We start from the raw sequence: 19,456 nt of genomic DNA on the forward strand, positions 1-19,456 counted from the left end.
AGTCATAGGTACCTGTTTGCAGAAACAGCTTCACCATGAGGCGAGGTAAGATGGCCAACTCAGGTGGCATTATGGGTGGCAGAGTTGGAAGTAGGCAGATCTGGCCCATGGAACAAAATCTGTTGGCTTTGTGTGTCTCCTATTTACCGTATTTCAGTGGGATCTGCAGAAAGAAACTTTCTGGTAGAGCATGACACATGATCATCAATGGAAAGTGGGGATTTCTCAGGATTCTACCTCAGGGACCTAAATGTCTTCGGCTGAAGCTATGTCTGAAAAGCTAGGTCATGGCCCAACTTCTGTTCCATTGCCGGCAATTTTGTTGATGTGATCCAGTCTTACCCATGACAAACAGTTTATAATTTCACATATTTAAGGGACAACAAATTAGTTGCAGTTGAATATGTGAAGGAAAGCACACCCACACCCCCTTTCCTTTTGTTATCCAAGATAAAGTGGCCTCAACAATTCTTCCTTTTGTCATGATGTACACAGCCATATCCCATAATCGTTTATATCCTGGGATAGGAACTGATCATCTGATTGCAGTGCTTAATGAAAGTTATTATTTGTTTGTTTCTAGCAGGACTTCTTCAGCAAAGCAAATAGGAAAGGGTAAGTAATAAGATCAAAAACATGAATCAATTATTAAGCTGTGATTGAGTTCCTATAATCCTCAAACAGAAGCTTTCTTCTACACAAAGGTCAGTTTCACACACGTTGTGGTAAACCAGAGTATAGGACAAATTTACAGATTATGATTAGGATCATTAACCATGATCCTATGTTTGGATGACAAAAGAAGCCAAACCTTGGCTTAGCTGCTAAGGATGCAGGAAACATTTGATCCAGTTTGCATTTGAAGACAAACCTACCCAAAGCGTACTTACCGAAACAATATGTAAACTGAACTACGGCCATCCTTTGAAATTTGCATTCTCCTGAGCTTTGCAATGCAGTTCTATACCCAAGTAATGAAAAATGCAAATTCTGAGGTAAAGTATGAATAAAAATGCATATATTGAGGGAGATAACATACACAAATGTATTATATTAGGCAACATTATTATTAATCAGTGTTGTTGTTGTTAATGCCCTTCATCCTAAAGTCCTAGGGTGGATTACAACAATTTTAAAAACTGCTTGAAAGAGTTTAAAAACTTGGAATAAAAAATACACTCACAAAAATAGGGCGGCCTTAAACATATTCATCGCAGGTATCAAAGGACAGGGTAAAGAGGTGAGTCTTTAACATTCGCCAAAAACTGTATACTGTACAGTGGTACCTCGGGTTAAGTACTTAATTTGTTCCGGAAGTCCATTCTTAACCTGAAACTGTTCTTAATCTGAAGCACCACTTTAGCTAATGGGGCCTCCTGCTGCTGCCGCACCGCCAGAGCACAATTTGTGTTCTCATCCTGAAGCAAAGTTCTTAACCTGAAGCACTATTTCTGGGTTAGCGGAGTCTGTAACCTGAAGCGTATGTAACCTGAAACATATGTAACCCGAGGTACCACTCTAATGAAGTTGGCCAGATGCACCTCTGTGATGAATAGGAGTTCCACAACTTAGGGGCTGCTGCAAAAAATGCTTTGGGAGCCATCCGTCTGAGGGTGGAAGACAAATCAAGAGGCTCCCCTATTCTAATCCAGATCCTGAGATGCTATGTAGGGAAGGAAGTTTTATTTGGTGGTTTATATATTTGGGGCTTCCCAGTAGTGATGTATGGAAGTGAGAGCTTGATCATAAAGAAGGCTGATCACCAAAGTATTGATGCTTTTGAATTATGGTGCTGGAGGAGACTCTTGAGAGTCCCATGGACTGCAAGAAGATCAAACCTATCCATTCTTAAGGAAATCTGCCCTGAGTGCTCACTGGAGGGACAGATCGTGAAGCTGAGGGCTCCAATACTTTGGCCACCTCATGAGAAGAGAAGACTCCCTGGAAAAGACCCTGATGTTGGGAAAGATGGAGGGCACAAGGAGAAGGGGACGACAGAGGATGAGATGGTTGGACAGTGTTCTCGAAGCTACCAACATGAGTTTGACCAAACTGCGGGAGGCAGTGGAAGACAGGAATGCCTGGCCTGCTCTGGTCCATGGGGTCACGAAGAGTCGGACACGACCAAACGACTAAACAACAACAATATTTGGGGCCTGAGTTGCAATGATTATATATTATTTTTCATTTAAAAACAAACAAACAAACAACCCACCGCTTTCTGATTTCAGATTCTGGAGACAGTGATGTCTATGATGATGTAGAGCCAACTGACTTCCCTCCCCCGCCAAAAGAACTTAGGTGAGTAAACGTATAAAACAAGGATGTGTGCAATGGCCTACTGAGGGATGGGGAGACGCTGATCTGTTTGCTGTTACTCAAGGGCTTCATGACACGTGTTATAAGTGACAGGATTCACAGCTATGGTGCGGGTTTCTAGAACGGGTCAGCAAACTTTTTCACCAGGGGGCTGGTCCACTGTCCCTCAGACCTTGTGGGGGGACCAGACTATATTTTGAAAAGAAAAAAAATGAACGAATTCCTATGCCCCACAAATAACCCAGAGATGCATTTTAAATGAAAGCACACCTTCTACTCATGTAAAAACACCAGGCAGGCCCCACAAATCACCCAGAGATGCATTTTAAATAAAAGGACACGTTCTACTCATGTAAAAACACGTTGATTCCCAGACTGTCTGCGGGCCGGATTTAGAAGGCGATTGGGCTGGATCCGGCCCCCAGACCTTAGTTTGCCTACCCATGTTCTAGAACTTTAAATACTAGACACAGCCTAGGATGAAGAGAGGAGATTGAAACTTCTCTTTGCAACTCTGCAACCCCTGACTCTTAGAAAGTTTAATTTGCTTTAGTTTATCCTATTGTGGTTTTACCTTTTTTTTTTTTTTTTTTTTTGGTACGCTTTAAATTGTAATTGTGGATTTTTAGTGATGATTTTATTGTCTTGTGCTTTTTTGGAAAGCACATTGAGGGTTCTCCCCCCTTACAATCAAGCAGTATGTAAATTTTATGAAATAAACAAACAAACTGGCAAGTATTAACCGCTCTCAATGTTAACCTGTTAACTGCCATTTGTCCAGATTTTAATTTGTCTGAATTAATTTTAAGATGTATTTTAATTAATTGATACCTGTTGTTATGTATACTGTTATTTATGTGCTGTTAGCTGCATCGAGCCCGGCTCCGGTCGGGGAAAAAATAAAATTTATTATTCTTAAACTGTGATCTTGGTAAAACATGCCCTCTGCCACTTCGCTGTGATTTATCATTTGAAAATCGCCTTCTGTTGGGTCAGTGAAAGTTCCTGGCCCATAATACTAATTGCCTTGAAGGGGAGGGAAAATTTAAATACCGGTATCTGTTCCATGCATACTGCATTCTTGATGAAATCCTCCGCCACATTTGGTGCTTAATTTTTTTTCAGAAAACCTAACCATGTCATTAACAAAAGACTAATTAATTATTTAATTAATTAGCTTGTCCTTTGGCTAGGCTTTAATTGCCAACCAGTAAAATAAAAACGTACCTAATCTTTATATTGGCAATCTTGATTCTTCTTCTTCTTCTTCTTCTTCTTCTTCTTCTTCTGTTTTGCAACCTGACGCTTTAGCATAGCGAAGTCCCTGAGCATTGCAAGAGCCAAATCAGATGACCGTGATTCGCAGAAACTCAAGAAGATGGAGAAAGAAGAGAAAGAGTTCCGAAAGAAGTTTAAAGTAAGACCTTGTTTTCATAAAATTGTTTCTTAAGGCAGCGGAGCTAATGGCATAAACCAGAGCAATAAAACTATACAAAACACTAAAACAGCATAAAACACCAATCAAAATGAGAAACATGTCCAATTTTGTGAAATTGCCAAAGCCACAAATCACATTACAAGCCTTAATGAGGTTTACCAAATAAAAAATAAAACAAAAATTCTAGGTTTTAGCTCACCTGCCTAAAATTAATTTGGCAGCTGCCTGTCTTGATAGACAAGGGAATTGTGCCTCTGGGGGTGAAGTCAAACTGCACCGAAGTGACCTCCCCGGGGTGCAAGCCTGGGCGGTGCATACGGAGGTGTATGTAAACAACAAAAAGTAAACAACAACAAAACCAAGGCCTCATCTGGATGACCTGTTTATATAGCATTTATCCTGACTTTAAATTCTGGATTTTTAACTCTTTTCAATTCTGGATTTTAAACTGCTGTAACCCACTTTGGGACCTGCTAGTATAATAAATCCAACGAAAACAAAAGCAACGCCAAATGAGGAGGCTTTCTGAATTTAAAAAGGTTGAGCTTCTGCCACTAGGTTATGGCCATAAATATTCAGTGTGCACCCCGTCAAACTCAGTGTGTTTTACTTCCTTGTGGACTAGATTTTTAATTTAAAATGTTACACAATGACAAGAAAGCTTTTATGAAAATCTGTTTGGGAGAATGAGCGTTTATCTTCACTTCCCCTGGGGGAAAATGTGTGAAAGTGGTGCACTTCCCCATTCTAAATACTATCAATGAAGCTCATTATGACTACGAGGGGAAGTTATTGGTTGTCTCAGGAGAGCATTTGAGGGCTGGATCTAGAGGAAGTGCAAACCGTACTGTTTAGATGGTTGCATGTCATTCATGTAGCACCCTCCTGTGAACAAAACCAGGTACAGTATCCGTAACTGTAGGCCTTGCATTCCTGTAGGCCATACCTTTTCACTGGGTGACCACTTGTGGACCTAAAATGGGCATACCTGTGTAAAATCCAATGCATGTGGGACTGTATTGTGCGGTCAATTGAAGACCCTCACTGGATTTAGCCTCCTCTTTCCACAGTAGCCAACTAGGGGATTCCACAAGCTGGGTGAGTAGGCAATAACCCTCTCCCAGGAACTGCTATCCCAGAGACAAAACACCTCTGGCATACCCTCCAACATTTCTCTGATGAAAATAAGGACGTCCCATCCACAATGATAATGTTAATATTTATACGCCACACATCTTACTGGGTTTCCCCAGTGTGGCAATCACACAGGGTCCCTGGACGTTTGACTGTCTATTGATCCCTGTGCCACCACTGTAATTGCTTCCCCGCTGCCACCAACCCGTTTCTCTCGGGTACACACGGAGTTAACATTAAACCAAATAAACAAGTTTATTTTATAAGGATTAACAAGTTTATGGTTTCCGATAATTTTTCTTGTCAGTTTCTTAATCTTAGTTGTCTTACCAGCCTATACGTTCCTAATAACTTCTAACTGATTATCCCAACTGTCTATCTGACTCCTCTTAACTGATTCTCTCACATCAAACTATCCCAACCCACAGACTTATCCTCCTTCTCTCTCCTCTAACACCTGACTGACTCCTTAACAACACTAACTCTAACTCTAACTCCTCCCCTTGGGTTCACACTTGCCAATCACTCCACACTCATTTAACCCTTTCCTTATGACCCAGCATGATGTCACCTAAGAGGGCAAATGCCACACCCAGCCACTCTGGGCAGCTCCCAACAGAACACTAAGATTAAATCTTCAAACACTAAAAAACTTCCCTAAACAGGGCTGCCCTCAGATGTCTTCTAAAAGTCAGCTTTCAACATATATAAAAGCACAATAAAGCATTAAACGTTAAAGAAAACTTCCCTGTACAGGATTGCCTTCAGACGGGATTGGATAACTCCATACCCTTCAACATTTCTCCAGTGAAAATAGGAACATCCTAAGGAAAAGTGGGACATTCCAGTATCAAATCAGAAACCAGGACAGTTTCTCTAAATCAGAGAAGTCCCTGGAAAATGAGGATGTTTGGAGTGTCTGCTCTGGTCCTGGAGGCAGTAGATAACCATCATGATTCATGGGTGTTGCTACCCTTATCCACCATAAATTTGTCTAATCCCTTTCTAAAACCAGCTAAGTTGGTCGTCATCCCTACCTGTTTTGGTAGTGAGTTTCCATAGCTTAACTATGCACTGTGTGAAGAAGTATTTCCTTTTGCCTGTCCTGAATCTCTTCACCATTCGGCTTCCTTAGATGGCCCTGAGTTCTATTACGATGAGACAAATGGGGAAACTTATCTCCATGCACTTTCTTGGCACCATGCATAACTTTCCACCCCTTTGCCATTTTTCTAAGCTAAAAAGTTCTAAACCTCGAGGTGTTGCTCCATCTCCATGTTCATTTCGGTTGCCCTTTTCTGTACTCCCCCCCCCCAGCTGTTCCACATGCTATTTAATATGTAGCAAACCCCTTGCTATTTTGTGACTGTTAAACACTTGCACTTTTAAGAGCATTATGACCCAACGATGGGACAGGCCTGCTTTGTGAATGGGGACAGAAGTCATATTCTTTCGCTTCTTACCAGGCATAAGGGCATTAACAACTATGGAATCCTCTCTTAAAGTCATCCAGGTTGTATACATCTTGTCTTCTTTCCCAGCTCTGTCCTTTGAGCATCAGATTTCTATAGACTCTATGCCAGCCTACTGGGTTTTGTTCTGGCTCACCTACAACAACAATGCCAGTGGGCCCAGTATCCTTGAGATTTAAAACATAGCTTGAGCGTGTCTTCTGGGAGCCAATGTGGTGTAGTGGTTAAGAGCGGTAGACTCGTAATCTGGTGAACAGGGTTTGCGCCTCTGCTCCTCCACATGCAGCTGCTGGGTGTCCTTGGGCTAGTCACACTTCTCTGAAGTCTCTCAGCCCCACTCACCTCACAGAGTGTTTGTTGTTGGGGAGAAAGGGAAAGGAGAATGTTAGCCGCTTTGAGACTCTTTCAGGTAGTGATAAAGCGGGATATCAAATCCAAACTCTTCTTGTTTGTAAGAAGAAAGTGTGGTTTTAACTTTGCATGTAATGCTTTTTTGTGTGTGCAATCAAATTTTATTTTGATTTTCACAGTATGAAGGTGATATCCGAGTTCTGTATACTACAACCATATCCCGAGCACCATCTGCTAAGAAGAGAGGCTCAAAAGACTTACAAGTGAAGCCAGGAGATTTGGTTGAGGTTATAAAGAACGTGGATGATACTAAAGTCCTGTGTAGGAATGAAGAGGGGAAATGTAAGTACCAAAACATAAGGACAACCTGCTTTATGGTACACAGATAGCAAGGTGCAGGGGCTCTTTATGTGTCCCAGAACACTGGGATCTAGATAAACATTACAAGCGATTGCCCCAAATCATGTTCAGATTAGTCATAGAACTTACTCTGAGCAACTGCTAACAGAACCCTAATTTCCCCTATTATTTTTTAATATATCCTTGCAAAAATCCTGCATATTTTCTTCTATCCAGGGCATGCCTTTGAAAGCAGGTTCAAGTAATTCATTGTAGAATTAAATAAAACACTAGCTTCTGAAATTAAAGCCACAATGCACTTTAGTGCTGTTGATTTTACTCAGTCCACCTTGAGTGAAACCATGTTGCCTAAGTGACCTGCTAATAGTTTCAGTGGGTGCATAAATAACTGCACAATTAATATATCATGCATGTGCATCATAGTTGAGGGAGTAAGCAAGAAGAGACAAATATAAGCTTTCTCTAATGAGAGATTATTTCTGGGCTGCAAGGCTGGAAAACCATTGGATTCTAGAGGGCTGCAACCAGCCTTAATATGGCTCTGCTCTGATCTGATCGTTGTGTTAGCAATAGTAGTTGTGTTGCTGGCTAGACCACATCCAGAACGATCAATAAAGACAGTTTGCCAGCATCTTTGTGCATAGAAAAGCCAGGTTCCAACATTTTGTCAGGTTTCAGTGTCTCTAAGAAATGACCGTATGAGTGATGCTGTGTGCAGGTGAGAAGGAGCAGGACTACAGATAAAGGCTTATACTTAACTCTCAGTGGATGGGGTCACTAAGAGCAGAGAATAGGCTTGGTCTCCAATGTCAATGTCCAATGTAGGGATGCGGGTAGCACTGTGGGTTAAACCACAGAGCCTAGGACTTGCCGATCAGAAGGTCGGTGGTTCGAATCCCCACGACGGGGTGAGCTTCCGTTTCTTGATCCCTGCTCCTGCCAACCTAGCAGTTTGAAAGCACATCAAAGTGCAAGTAGATAAATAGGTACCACTCCGGCAGGAAGGTAAACGGCGTTTCCATGCACTGCTCTGGATCACCAGAAGCAGCTTAGTCATGCTGGCCACATGACCCAGAAGCTGTACGCCAGCTCCCTTGGGCCAATAAAGCAAGATGAGCGCCACAACCCCAGAGTGGTCCACGACTGGACCTAATGGTCAGGGGTCCCTTTATCTTTACCAATGTCATTAAATGCCAAATTAAAGTGCTAATCTGTTGCAGTGGAAAGTGTTGGATAGCATTTGCTTGATGCAACACAAGTTGCATCCGCACTATACATTTAAAGCTTATTTATACCACTTTAACCGTCGTGCCCCCACCCCCCGAAAAATCCTACAGCTCTCAGGTGCCTTAAACTATGTTTCCCAGGATCCTTTGATAGAAGCCACAACTGTTGGAAGTGGTATAAGGCACATAAATAAGAATGAGTTATAACGTTTTCTAACTTTCCAGCAAACGCTGTGCAAACATGTCTGAATGAATAATCAATAAATAGCCCACAAGACCTCTTCTTCTTCTCTCTCCCCCTCTCCTCAGTGAGAGTATGGGTTGTGGAATGACAGGAATGTGGCGTGGGGCTTGTGACCTTTCACTTTATCTGCCTACAGATGTCTTAGAAAGGGGAAAGAGGTAGCATTCCCCTGAGGACTCACAAAGGATGTCCGGTCGCTTCTGCCAACAACAGGATATTTTGTGAAGAAAAATAAGGAGTTCCTCCCAGTGTCTTCCTGGGCAAAGATTCCTCTAATGCAGATTATAAAATAAAGGCAAATTTCCTTTATTTTTCTATATATCCAAGAATATATATATTCAGGCACGTTCAATTTCCATGCAAATTATTGAGACTCTCTTCCCGCAATGCACAAACCCCACATTTATGTCCAAATGTGTATAATGAAACTGTGGCAATTCTCATAATTGTTGTAACCTAGATTTTTAAGAATTTATATATATTTAAAATATGAGGTGCTGCTATTGGATTTTGCCCTTCTTTTCATTCCCCTCAAAGCAGAGCAGCCATACGAGAGCAGAAAACTATTTAAAACTCCCCCCCCCCCCACAACCAGACATTCTTCGCATTTTTTTTATAGTGAAACTAATGACAGATGACGTGGCTTGGCTATCTTCAGAACAACTGAGCAAACTCCACCCTCTCTCACAAGGCCTGAACATCTGCCTTGTCAGCTTCCACAGAAATTGTCGGCAGCTGAGGGGGTTCGTTATTATTTCTGGTTTCGTATCCCACCCTTTCCCAGAGGCTCAGGGTAAAATGCAGCATTTGAAATCTTTTAAAAAATAGTAATGATAACCATAACCAATCCCTGAGCCATCGCTCAGCCAGTAAAATAGCTAGGAAATAAGGTTGCAATTTCCAGCTTTTTTGCCTGGCCCTATTGTTAGGCAGTGTGTAGTACCTGCCTCAGGCCACAGATACTGGGAGATGGGGAACAGCAGGGACGTGATGGAGGGCAGAGCTGGGTGTGCAACATGTGGCCTGCCCTGTGACTCCTAAAATCCCCTCCAAGCCCGCTGCACCCAAATGTAACCAAGGATGTTGTCCTGTTACCTGTGTGTCGAAGTAAGACCCAGCATCTGTCCATGAAATTCCGAGGAAGGTCGCCATTTTGTTCCTTCCTCTTGGGTAGCAAAATGCCTTGGGAGCAGCTGTGCTGAAATATACTCTGAGTCGAGTGTGGATTTCAAGGTCTTTATTCAGCTCATAGTAGTGATGAATGAAAGTTTCCCCAAAATATCTGCTTTATATACATTAGTTACACAATGGGCCGCACATGATTAGCTAATTCCGGGATTCTCCTGTAGGCCAATCAGGTTGCGGATTCATTTCCACCTGGAGCTGGATTGGGTGGCTCCTGCGGACCAATCATACTGCTGCATTGTTCTAGGACCAATCGGACTGCTGCATTCTGAAACCTATTGTTCTAGGACCAATCAGACTGCTGTATTTTGGATCCTATTCAACTCAGTACATAACATGTGCTTTGCTTGGGCCAAACTAAACCTCATGTTAAATGTGCACTTGCATTTAATGTGAGCTTCTCCTTCTAACTAATAGGCATGAGGCAATCAGGATTTAGACAACACCCAGAGAAGGAGGTTTAACCTTTTTTAAAAAATATTTTATTTTTTACCAACCACCAAAACACAAATAGTGAACACCCCCCCCCCAGGCAGCTGATACATTGGGTATACAATATTCAATAATATACATATTCAATAACATTCAATAATAACTTATTCAAATCAACCATATGTACACTTCTATATACCTTAACACTCCTCCTTCCCCATGTTTTATTTAACTTTTAACATTTTAATTGCCCCAAATTGTTCACACCTACTCAAATAATTCAGTATCTTCTCAAACCAATCCTCCTCTTTCTCACTGACCTTAAACCCTTTCATTCTATGTAGCTTCACAGTTAGGTATTCTAAAATTATAATATTATTCCGTTTTTTCCTCCATTGGTTCACCCCTAGCTCTTCTGCATTTTTCCAGTTACTCACTATAACCTGTCTGGCTTCAATTACCATCAATTTTACCCATTTCCATTCCTCTTTAGTTTTTAACATGGTACTACTCAGGGTAATAAGAACCATTAATTTAGTTATTTCCACGTTCCTTTCCACAATTCCCGATATTTCTATACCAATCTGTTTCCAAAATTCATTAACTAATGAACAATCCCACCACATATGACTGTACGTTCCCAGGAGGTTTAACCTTTTATCCCAGCTCTTTCCCCGGTGAAATCTTCTACACAAACGGAAGCAGCTTATAAGCTGTGGGAGAGAAGTTGCCAAATCCTGAGGCTAATAGCAGAGTTGGGGAGGTGGACCATTGCAGGGATGGAAGGAGACACCCTCTCCCCACATCCCTTCATCGCATTGGGAAGACCCAGGGCTTTAATTTGGAAGGAGGAAAGAAAACTGGACAAGTTAAGCTGTGTACATAAAGCAAATTCCTCCCCCCCCCCCGCCCAGTCCTAGGAACTGCAGTGTGTTAAGGGTGCTGGGAATTGTAGCTCCCTAAGGAGCAAACTACAACTCCCGGAATTGATTAATTTTTTCAAATTTAATTCTTTATTGATTAAAAATTTACATATCTTTACAAACATTAGACTATCTCTTTACATGTGAAGAAAAAGGAAATTATGTAGAGAATAGAAAATTTCTGAAGGAACAAAATAGAGGAAAAGAAAAAAAATAAAGAAAAAACAAAGAAAAAAAATCTGTCATGTTGTGAGAGGATTTGCTAGTTCGCTTTGAAGATTTATCTCCTGACTTTGGCCCAAAGAATGAAGCTAAGTGGCTGAGAATTACAGAAGTTGGAAACAAAAGTGAAACAATTACAAATTAAATAAAGCATAGCACAGTCGGTTGCATGTTGGTGGCAGTGGCAGGGTCGGGGAGATACTGCAAGATCTCGCTGGAAATTGATGCCAGCAATGGGGCGGGCAGGGTGCCCATGCCTTGGGAGACAGCTTCTTCACCCTACCCTACTAGCCCTGCCCTTCTGGCTGCCAGTTGTGCTTGGATATGCTACCACTCAGATCCCCTGGGCAGTAAACAATGAAATACTGTATTTTTCGCTCTATAAGACGCACTTTCCCCCTCCTAAAAAGTAAGGGGAAATGTGTGTGCGTCTTATGGAGCAAATGCAGGCTGCGAGGCTATCCCAGAAGCCAGAAGAGCAAGAGGGAGCGGAGGCTTCGCGCAGCTATCCCTGGCTTTTGCGGGAGGTGGGGGAGCGTGGGGCTCTGTCCCTTCCCCCACCTCCCAGAAAAGCCCCCAAGAGCTGTGCTCCCTTTAAAGAGCGTGCGGCTCTTGTGGGAGGTGGGGGGGGGGGGAGCCAGGAGGCTTGCTTTCGCTGAAGCCAGGAGGGCAAGAGGGATCGGTGCGCACCGATCCTGCTTGCCCTCCTGGCTTCAGGGATAGCCCCGCAAAGCCTCCTGAGCGAAGATGGAGGATTGCTCCCTCTTAGTTCAGGATGCTTTGCGTTGCTTTCTTATTTCTTGTTTTCCTCCCCTAAAAACTAGGTGCGTCTTATGGTCCGGCGCATCTAATAGAGCGAAAAATACGGTAGTTCCACTGGGGCACATTTGACTGCACATCCCTCTCTTCTCCCTATGAATGCCCCTTGTTCTGTGGGCTGCCTGTCCCCTTTGGAATAGGTGGAGGGGGGCATAGGGAGAGGAGAGGGCGGGGAAGTCCTGTTGCATAAGCGGAAAATCCTTATGCTAGAAGAACTACTCTTTTGGATACTTCCCCCATGACAATCCAGTTTATAACCCCCTGGAAAAAACCTTGCACCATACTTTGTACTCTGTTGAATTGTAAAGACTCATATGTAGAGTTCTGGATTTCAGGGTTTGCTAATGTGGGTGGGAAGCAGGCATTACTCATGCAAACCTCAAACAACACAAACATCCCAGTGGCTTTTGCTTCTTTGGGTAGTGACAATATTGCAATAACCACTTCACACAAAAAAACTAACTAACATGGGTTGTCTTTAAGGGACTTGCCAGCTCACACTCAAGAAAGACATCCTCTCTATCAACACAATGTGATTTACATATTTTGTGCGGCCTTGACACTAAAAATCGATGATTTGCTCTGAACGGCTTGCTAATGGCAGAGATTATCTTGATGCGAGACCGGAAAGGGGAATAGAATACAGTCGTTATGAGCTCATTTCCCCAAGGGAGTTGTCCTGAAGTTGTGGTATTGTCCCTCCTTTAAGGGGAAGTCTTCCTGTCTTGAAATGAATGACAGGAACTCAGGTTTCAAAGGCCACCGAGGGAGTTCCATTATCAGGTTCCGAATGTTTGCCTTGCTGTTTTCAACTGCTGCTGTGGAGGAAAGAAAGTACAGTATCATTCATTCTTCCTATTTTTCCAGATGGGAAACTGAGTCACAAAGGCTGCAATGTGCAAGGCAAGCATAGTCCTCTGAAAAGTCACTCTGAAAGTTCTGAAGGAAATGGGCTGTGGAATTCTGCCAAGGCCCTTAGCACAGTAGGAACATGACAGACAGATTTTATTTTTGTACCACAGCAGTGACAGCAGTGCAATTGCTGATTCTCACTTCCATGCAGGAGAAAGCAGCCTTGCTGCAGGGCACAGAATCCTGTCCCCTGTTTTTAAAAATCATTCTAGCGCTGTGGATGACGAGAACGCAGCCTGCAGAGCAACCAAAGATTGGCGAGGAGAAGGGGTTTTTTAAAAATTTACTCAGCGTTTAATTAAGGTTTATGATAGCAAGTTAAAATATTTCCAAGCTCAATAGGTGATGGTATAGAATACCCTTGATGTATATTTCTGAAAATGCCTGTCGCATCCATTCAAACTTGTCCTGTTCTAGACAGTTTTTGCTGTGGCAGACAGATGCATGAGTCTTCAGTACACTTATCAGCACTGAATGTGCATTTTCCTTTCCAAGTTTGCAAAACCATCAAAAGAAAGAGGTCAAAGAAAGTGCAATGCATTGCTGTGGGGATGGAGGAACATCTTCTGTCCCTTTTTGTAATGAGAATCATTGCGCAGCATCACTTTTTCACTTTGAAGGGCTGTATCCAGGGCTTTAGACTGCTCGCATGTAGAATTGTGAGTTACTGACTGGTAAGTTGTCAGTTACAAAATGCAGCGGAGGCTAGTCCATCAGGTTGCTGCCCCACCAACCTTGGTCTGCTTGCCTCTTGCCAGGGGTGGCTATGCCTGTCATTAGTGCCACCTACTGTTGGCCTCCCTGCCTTCCACCCTATCAGTCCCGACGGCAGCAGCCATCTCTGAGAACAGCCCTTTGCATGATCTCTGGACAACGATGGTAAAATATAGAAACAAGCTTCTGAATCGGTGGTGGTGAGGTATTTGCCAATTTTTATTTCACAAACCTATAACCTCCTATAATACACACCTACAATCTTATTTTCAGATAGCAGGGTGTCGGTTCCAGCTAAATGTAAACACATTTCACAGGGTAGGGATAGAATCCCTAGAAGGCACATGTCCTTTCTGCATTATCGTTTTCACCTTCCTGCCTCGTGTTTTTCTTTCAGCTCAGAAGAGTGATATCAGCTTCAGCTGATGATAACTATGTACCTATAATTTGATTTTACAGATGGTTATGTCCGGAGAAGCTGCATAGTGGATGAGTAAGTGCAATGTTTTCATCTTGAAACTTTTTATAATACAGTATTGTCAAAGCTAGTGAAACAGTTTTGCTTCCCAAACAGGGAACACACAGTTACAGATAGGTAGCTGTGTTGGTCTGCCATAGTCAAAACAAAATAAAAAAATTCCTTCCAGTAGCACCTTCCAGTAGCAACAGGAACACACACACACACCCCGGCAACACTATGTAAATGAAGACTTTCCCATAGAATATTGCTAAGTTGTTCCTCTGGAAAATTTCACAGAAACAAAAGAAATTGTCAGAATTGAAAGCCAGGTGTTTTTCCTGTTGATTTTTTTTATATATAAGGATAGTGTTAATCATCATGTTCATTGTTTATTGGCAATAATATATTGGGTAAAATCCACTCAGAATTTATCCTGTATTGAAATGAACAGCATATGCAACGCAATAGCTCAGTTGGTAGAGCATGAGGCTCTTAATTTCAAGGTTGTGGGTTTGAGCCTCATGTTGGGCGAAAGATTCCTGCATTGCGGAGGCTTGGGCTAGGTGACCCTCGTGGTCCCTTCCAATTCTACATTTCCATATTCAGTATGTCTTGCCCTGCACCTGTTGACCTGTTGCCCAATTTCTCCTTCTCCTTCTTCTTCTTCTTCTTCTTCTTCTTCTTCTTCTTCTTCTTCATATGCTTTGTCTTAAAAACATTTAAATGATTTCTAAAACAAATTAATACTTTTTTAATATATACCGTACTTTTCCATGTATAAGACTAGGTTTTTTTTACTCTAAAATAATGTTAAAAAATGGGGGTCATCTTATACACGGGGGTTATCTTCCCCCATTTTCATAAATTTGAGTCCCCAAAAATAGTTGTCGTGTTATACACAGGGGCGTGTTATACACGGAAAAATATGGTAAGTGGGATCTGATTCTAAGGGTTCATCCTTTCTAAGGTTTAATGTTTTACTATGTTTTTATACATGCTGTAAGCTGCCCAGAGTGGCTAGGGCAACCCAGTCAGATGGGCGGAATACAAATTTATTATTATTATTATTATTATTATTATTATTATTATCATCATCATCATCATCATCATCATCATCATCATCATCATCCACACTTCTACTTGACCTGCATTTTGATTCTTTTGTGTACCAATTAATTCCCCCTGGGTCTGAGAGCTTTCCTCATTGTTCTATGACCGTGCCTTGTGAAAATATGATCTTACTTACTCTTACTTACTTAACTTATCAGATGCACAGAAAAGCCAGAAAAAAGAGGCTTTGCTTACCTGAGCTTCAATTCAAGTAAGCTCAGATTTTCTCATGGCTCAGCCACGGAACAATGAGAGAATGGACCGTGGTCAAATGGTCCATTCTCCATGGAATATGGTCAAATGGGCCGTGCTTTTCTATAAGGCGGCTTCCTCTGTTCCTAATATATGTGAAAGAAACTAAACCAATTGATTTTCTTTTTTCTTTCTAAACTTACAGTGATGAAGAAATATATGATGATATCGCTGATGAGGGTACGTTACACATGTCCAACAGAATTGTAATGATTTGGGATTGAGTAAACAGAAGTATTTTATTTTGGTTGTGTTCTTTTTATAACAAGGGTAGGCATTTTTCATACTGTATTTACGTTTACATTTCTCCCCTGCTCCCACAGGCTGCATATATGACAACGATTAACTGTGGATTTCCCTTCATCCTGAGCTTCATCTACTCTGAATCACCAAGTGGTTGATGCAAGAGTGAAATGTATTCCTCACATTGGTTGTTGTCTGCATAGGTACAACGATTTGGTTAAGCTATCTCGCCAGCTTCTGAACTGTAAAGCAGGTCTCACAATGAAGGCATTGCAATGTTGATGGGACATGTCATTATTTTCCTCGATCAGGTTGAGGAAGCAAATCTCCAAACCACTTCCCTCTTCCACCAGTATGGTGAATATTAAATTATTCAGGCAACCACCCAGTTCTCATTTTGCAAATTTATTTTGTTTGTTTCCTCAAAGCATACACTTCTAAAATATTTCACAGATGAAATTAGTCACACTTCTGTGTACTTGATATACCCTGTTCTCACACCTGAAGCATCCCCGGCCTATTACAGCTCTTCTCTATCAGTTATACATTGTGTTCATTTGCTCACCAGTACCGTATTTTTCCGTGTATAAGACAAGGATTTTTTTACTTGAGAATAATGTCCCTGCAGATGATGACAGCGGTCACGAAATTAAAAGACACCTGTTTCTTAGGAGAAAAGCGATGGCAAACCTAGAGAGCATCTTAAAAAGCAGAGACATTACCTTGCCAACAAAGGTCCGTATAGTTAAAGCTATGGTTTTCCCAGTAGGGATGCATGGAAGTGAGAGCTGGATTATAAAAAAGGCTGCTCGCCAAAGAATTGATGCTTTTGAATTATGGTGCTGGAGGAGACTCTTGAGAGTCCCATGGACTGCAAGAAGATCAAACATATCCATTCTTAAGGAAATCAGCCCTGAGTGCTCACTAGAAGGACAGATCCTGAAGCTGAGGCTCCAATACTTTGGCCACCTCATGAGAAGACTCCCTGGAAAAGACCCTGATGTTGGGAAAGATGGAGGGCACAAGGAGAAGGGGACGACAGAGGATGAGATGGTTGGACAATGTTCTCGAAGCTACCAGCATGGGTTTCACCAAACTGCAGGAGGCAGTGGAAGACAGGAGTGCCTGGCGTGCTGCGGTCCATGGGGTCAGGAAGAGTCGGACAAGACTAAACAACTAACCAACAACAATGTTTAAAAATTGGGCTTGTCTTATACATGGGTAGCGCTGAGGGGGGATGAGTGATTGGTTGGTGCCGCAAGCCAGAGATTGTCAACGGTGGTAGTGCGAGTGATTGGTGGCTGTGGAAATGGCTTTTTTAAATTTGCTGTTGCAGCGGCAATTGGGCGGGCGATAGGCAGCTGCCGCTGGCGAGCGGTCAGACATTTGGTGACTTTTGCGTTGCGTGTGATAGGAAGCGTTGTTCAGGCAGGTGAGTGATTCTCAGCAATCCCCCCCCCCCAAAAAAAAGAAGCTCAACAACTCTGGACAATCTTCCCCCATTTTCTTAGTTTTGAGTCCCCCAAAATAGTCTTTTTGAGTCTTATACACAGGGCGTGTTATACATGGAAAAATACAGTACGTTCTGGCTTTAGAAGCGGGCTGCATTAGCAAACTGTCCATAGAATCATAGCCTTGTAGAGTTGGAAGGGACCACGAGTGCCATCTAGTGTAACCCCTTGCAATCCAGGAACCTATCACCCAACATGGGGCTTGAACCCACAATCCTGAGATTAAGAGTCTCACGCTGTACCAGCTAAGCTATCCTGCCCATGATAATTTGGTTTGTAACAAGAACTGAACAATCTTGCAGCAAGTTCTCTTCGAGTGCATTTAACCCCCACCCACTCTTGCCTTGCTAGCTGTCTTGTCGCATGAAACGAAGCAGCGTGATGGCTTTTTGCATGCATGCATATTAATTTGCATCACACACATAAAATGCTCCGGCGTTCTAGGCTCTAGAGATAGGGACTAAAGCCTGAAGAATTTTAATGCAGCTCAAACTGATACAAATCTTAAAACACATCCCCAATATCTCTCCAAAAGGCAGAATAAGGACAAAATAGAGGCAGTTTTTTCACCTCCTCCCACAAGAACAGACAGGTAGTGGAGAAGTAGGGGCTGTTCTGTTAAATATTATTGGAGAATATGCAAATATTCTTCTATGAAGGTCTGCATGGCCCAACTCCCTCTTACTTGCTTTGATCTACCTCTCCCTCCCCAATAAATGAACACTTTGAGATGGACCATTGGCTTTTTCAACTTGTAATGCACTTTGCGGGGTGGGTGGGATGGAGGAAGGACCTGGGCACTGTATTGTTTGTTTGAACTGTTTATATCAGTTGTGCTGCAGAATATGTGAGAAAACACTTCATACACAGTTCAGTCTCCATCATAAGAGATTAGTCTAATATCAAAACAAGCCTCTGGCTTTGCTAGTTGACAGAAAAGACTGGGCGCAAATGGTTCCTCATGCAGCAATACTTGTTCAGCAGACAAAGACCACACTACTTTGAGTGACAATGAACGTCAAAGTCTGCACAACGGAAATTACAGGTTTTTAGTAGTAAAGGTTGCAAGATGATAGGGATGCGTTTGCATCCATATGCATAAGTGGGTGCCATAATTAGCACTAATGTGGATCAGGAGAGAAGGGAACAGGGAGGGAGTAGGTATCGTGCATTTAACCCACAGCTTCCCTACCGACAGCTGATAAACCGTTTTGCCTTTCATGAGACTGGGAATACCTGTTCAGAACTGGCATCTGGGTCAGATGAGAAACCACACAACACGCAAACACACATGGAACACAACTGCATGCACAGTTTCTCACATGCGCTGAAGCTCCTTGCTGACTCAGAGTGACAGAGGAAATGTGCCGCCCTCACAGATAACCAAGGAATATGTTTTCTAAAATTAACTTATTGTGCTTGGTACAAAACAAAGCTTCTGTGGAGTGTTTTCATTGAACAATCATGAATGTAATTTATGTCGTTTTCAATCCTTTATTTTATGCTGCGTTCTGAGATTCCAGCCTTGGCACCCATCACTTAATTATAGTAGCATCTTGTTATGCTAATATATATTAATCTTGTGTTTTTATTCTCTATAGATTTTGTTTTACATTCTCTCATGCTTTGGGAAACATTAAAGATTTTATGGGTTTTCTAAACGGCAGCATTCTCCTTGTGCATTTCTTCACTCCAAGCTCACCCATAGTTAAGGCATCTTATTCGTTTGTTTTGATTATGAAACGTATTTCTAACCCATCCTCCTTCTACATGGATGCTAGGGTGTGGCACTACACAATTAAAATTATGACACAGAAAAGAAAAACCCCACATCACAATAAACAGAGATAGCTAAAAACAAAACAGCCTCAGAGTGGGTCGAATAGTAAAACCCTTCCAATAGTTTAGCCATATTTGTCAATCTCTGCTTCTGGAATATCGGGCAAAGCCATCCTGAAGAAGAAAAAGTAGGAGACAGGTGTTCAATAAGTTTGTCTGGCTTGCCCGTTAAAGAGAGCGCTATTTGGAATGGAAACATGGCCGGGAATAGGGAGTGATATTGCTGTCTTGTTCCATCGCAGCTTGAGGCTCACAAAGGGAAGGTGACAGCAGCAGAGCCAAGCTTGGTC

The 19,456-nt window shown here is 42.2% G+C and overlaps 1 protein-coding gene across 1 annotated transcript in view; it reads left to right on the forward strand.

Moving 5' to 3' along the window:
* FYB1 (FYN binding protein 1) overlaps nucleotides 1–18,988 on the forward strand; it is a 51,393-nt gene extending 32,405 nt beyond the window's left edge. The window contains exons 13-19 of the mRNA XM_081881434.1: nucleotides 584–615; nucleotides 2,232–2,301; nucleotides 3,631–3,736; nucleotides 6,894–7,056; nucleotides 14,211–14,244; nucleotides 15,719–15,753; nucleotides 15,897–18,988. Coding sequence (XP_081737560.1) covers nucleotides 584–615; nucleotides 2,232–2,301; nucleotides 3,631–3,736; nucleotides 6,894–7,056; nucleotides 14,211–14,244; nucleotides 15,719–15,753; nucleotides 15,897–15,919 — 463 coding nt within the window. The 3' untranslated portion in view covers nucleotides 15,920–18,988. The remainder of the gene's footprint in view (nucleotides 1–583; nucleotides 616–2,231; nucleotides 2,302–3,630; nucleotides 3,737–6,893; nucleotides 7,057–14,210; nucleotides 14,245–15,718; nucleotides 15,754–15,896) is intronic.
* The last annotated feature ends 468 nt before the right edge of the window (nucleotides 18,989–19,456 follow it).

The sequence above is a fragment of the Podarcis erhardii genome, assembly GCF_964252035.2.
Source record: "Podarcis erhardii genome assembly, chromosome: 11".
Taxonomy (NCBI): Eukaryota; Metazoa; Chordata; class Lepidosauria; order Squamata; family Lacertidae; genus Podarcis; species Podarcis erhardii.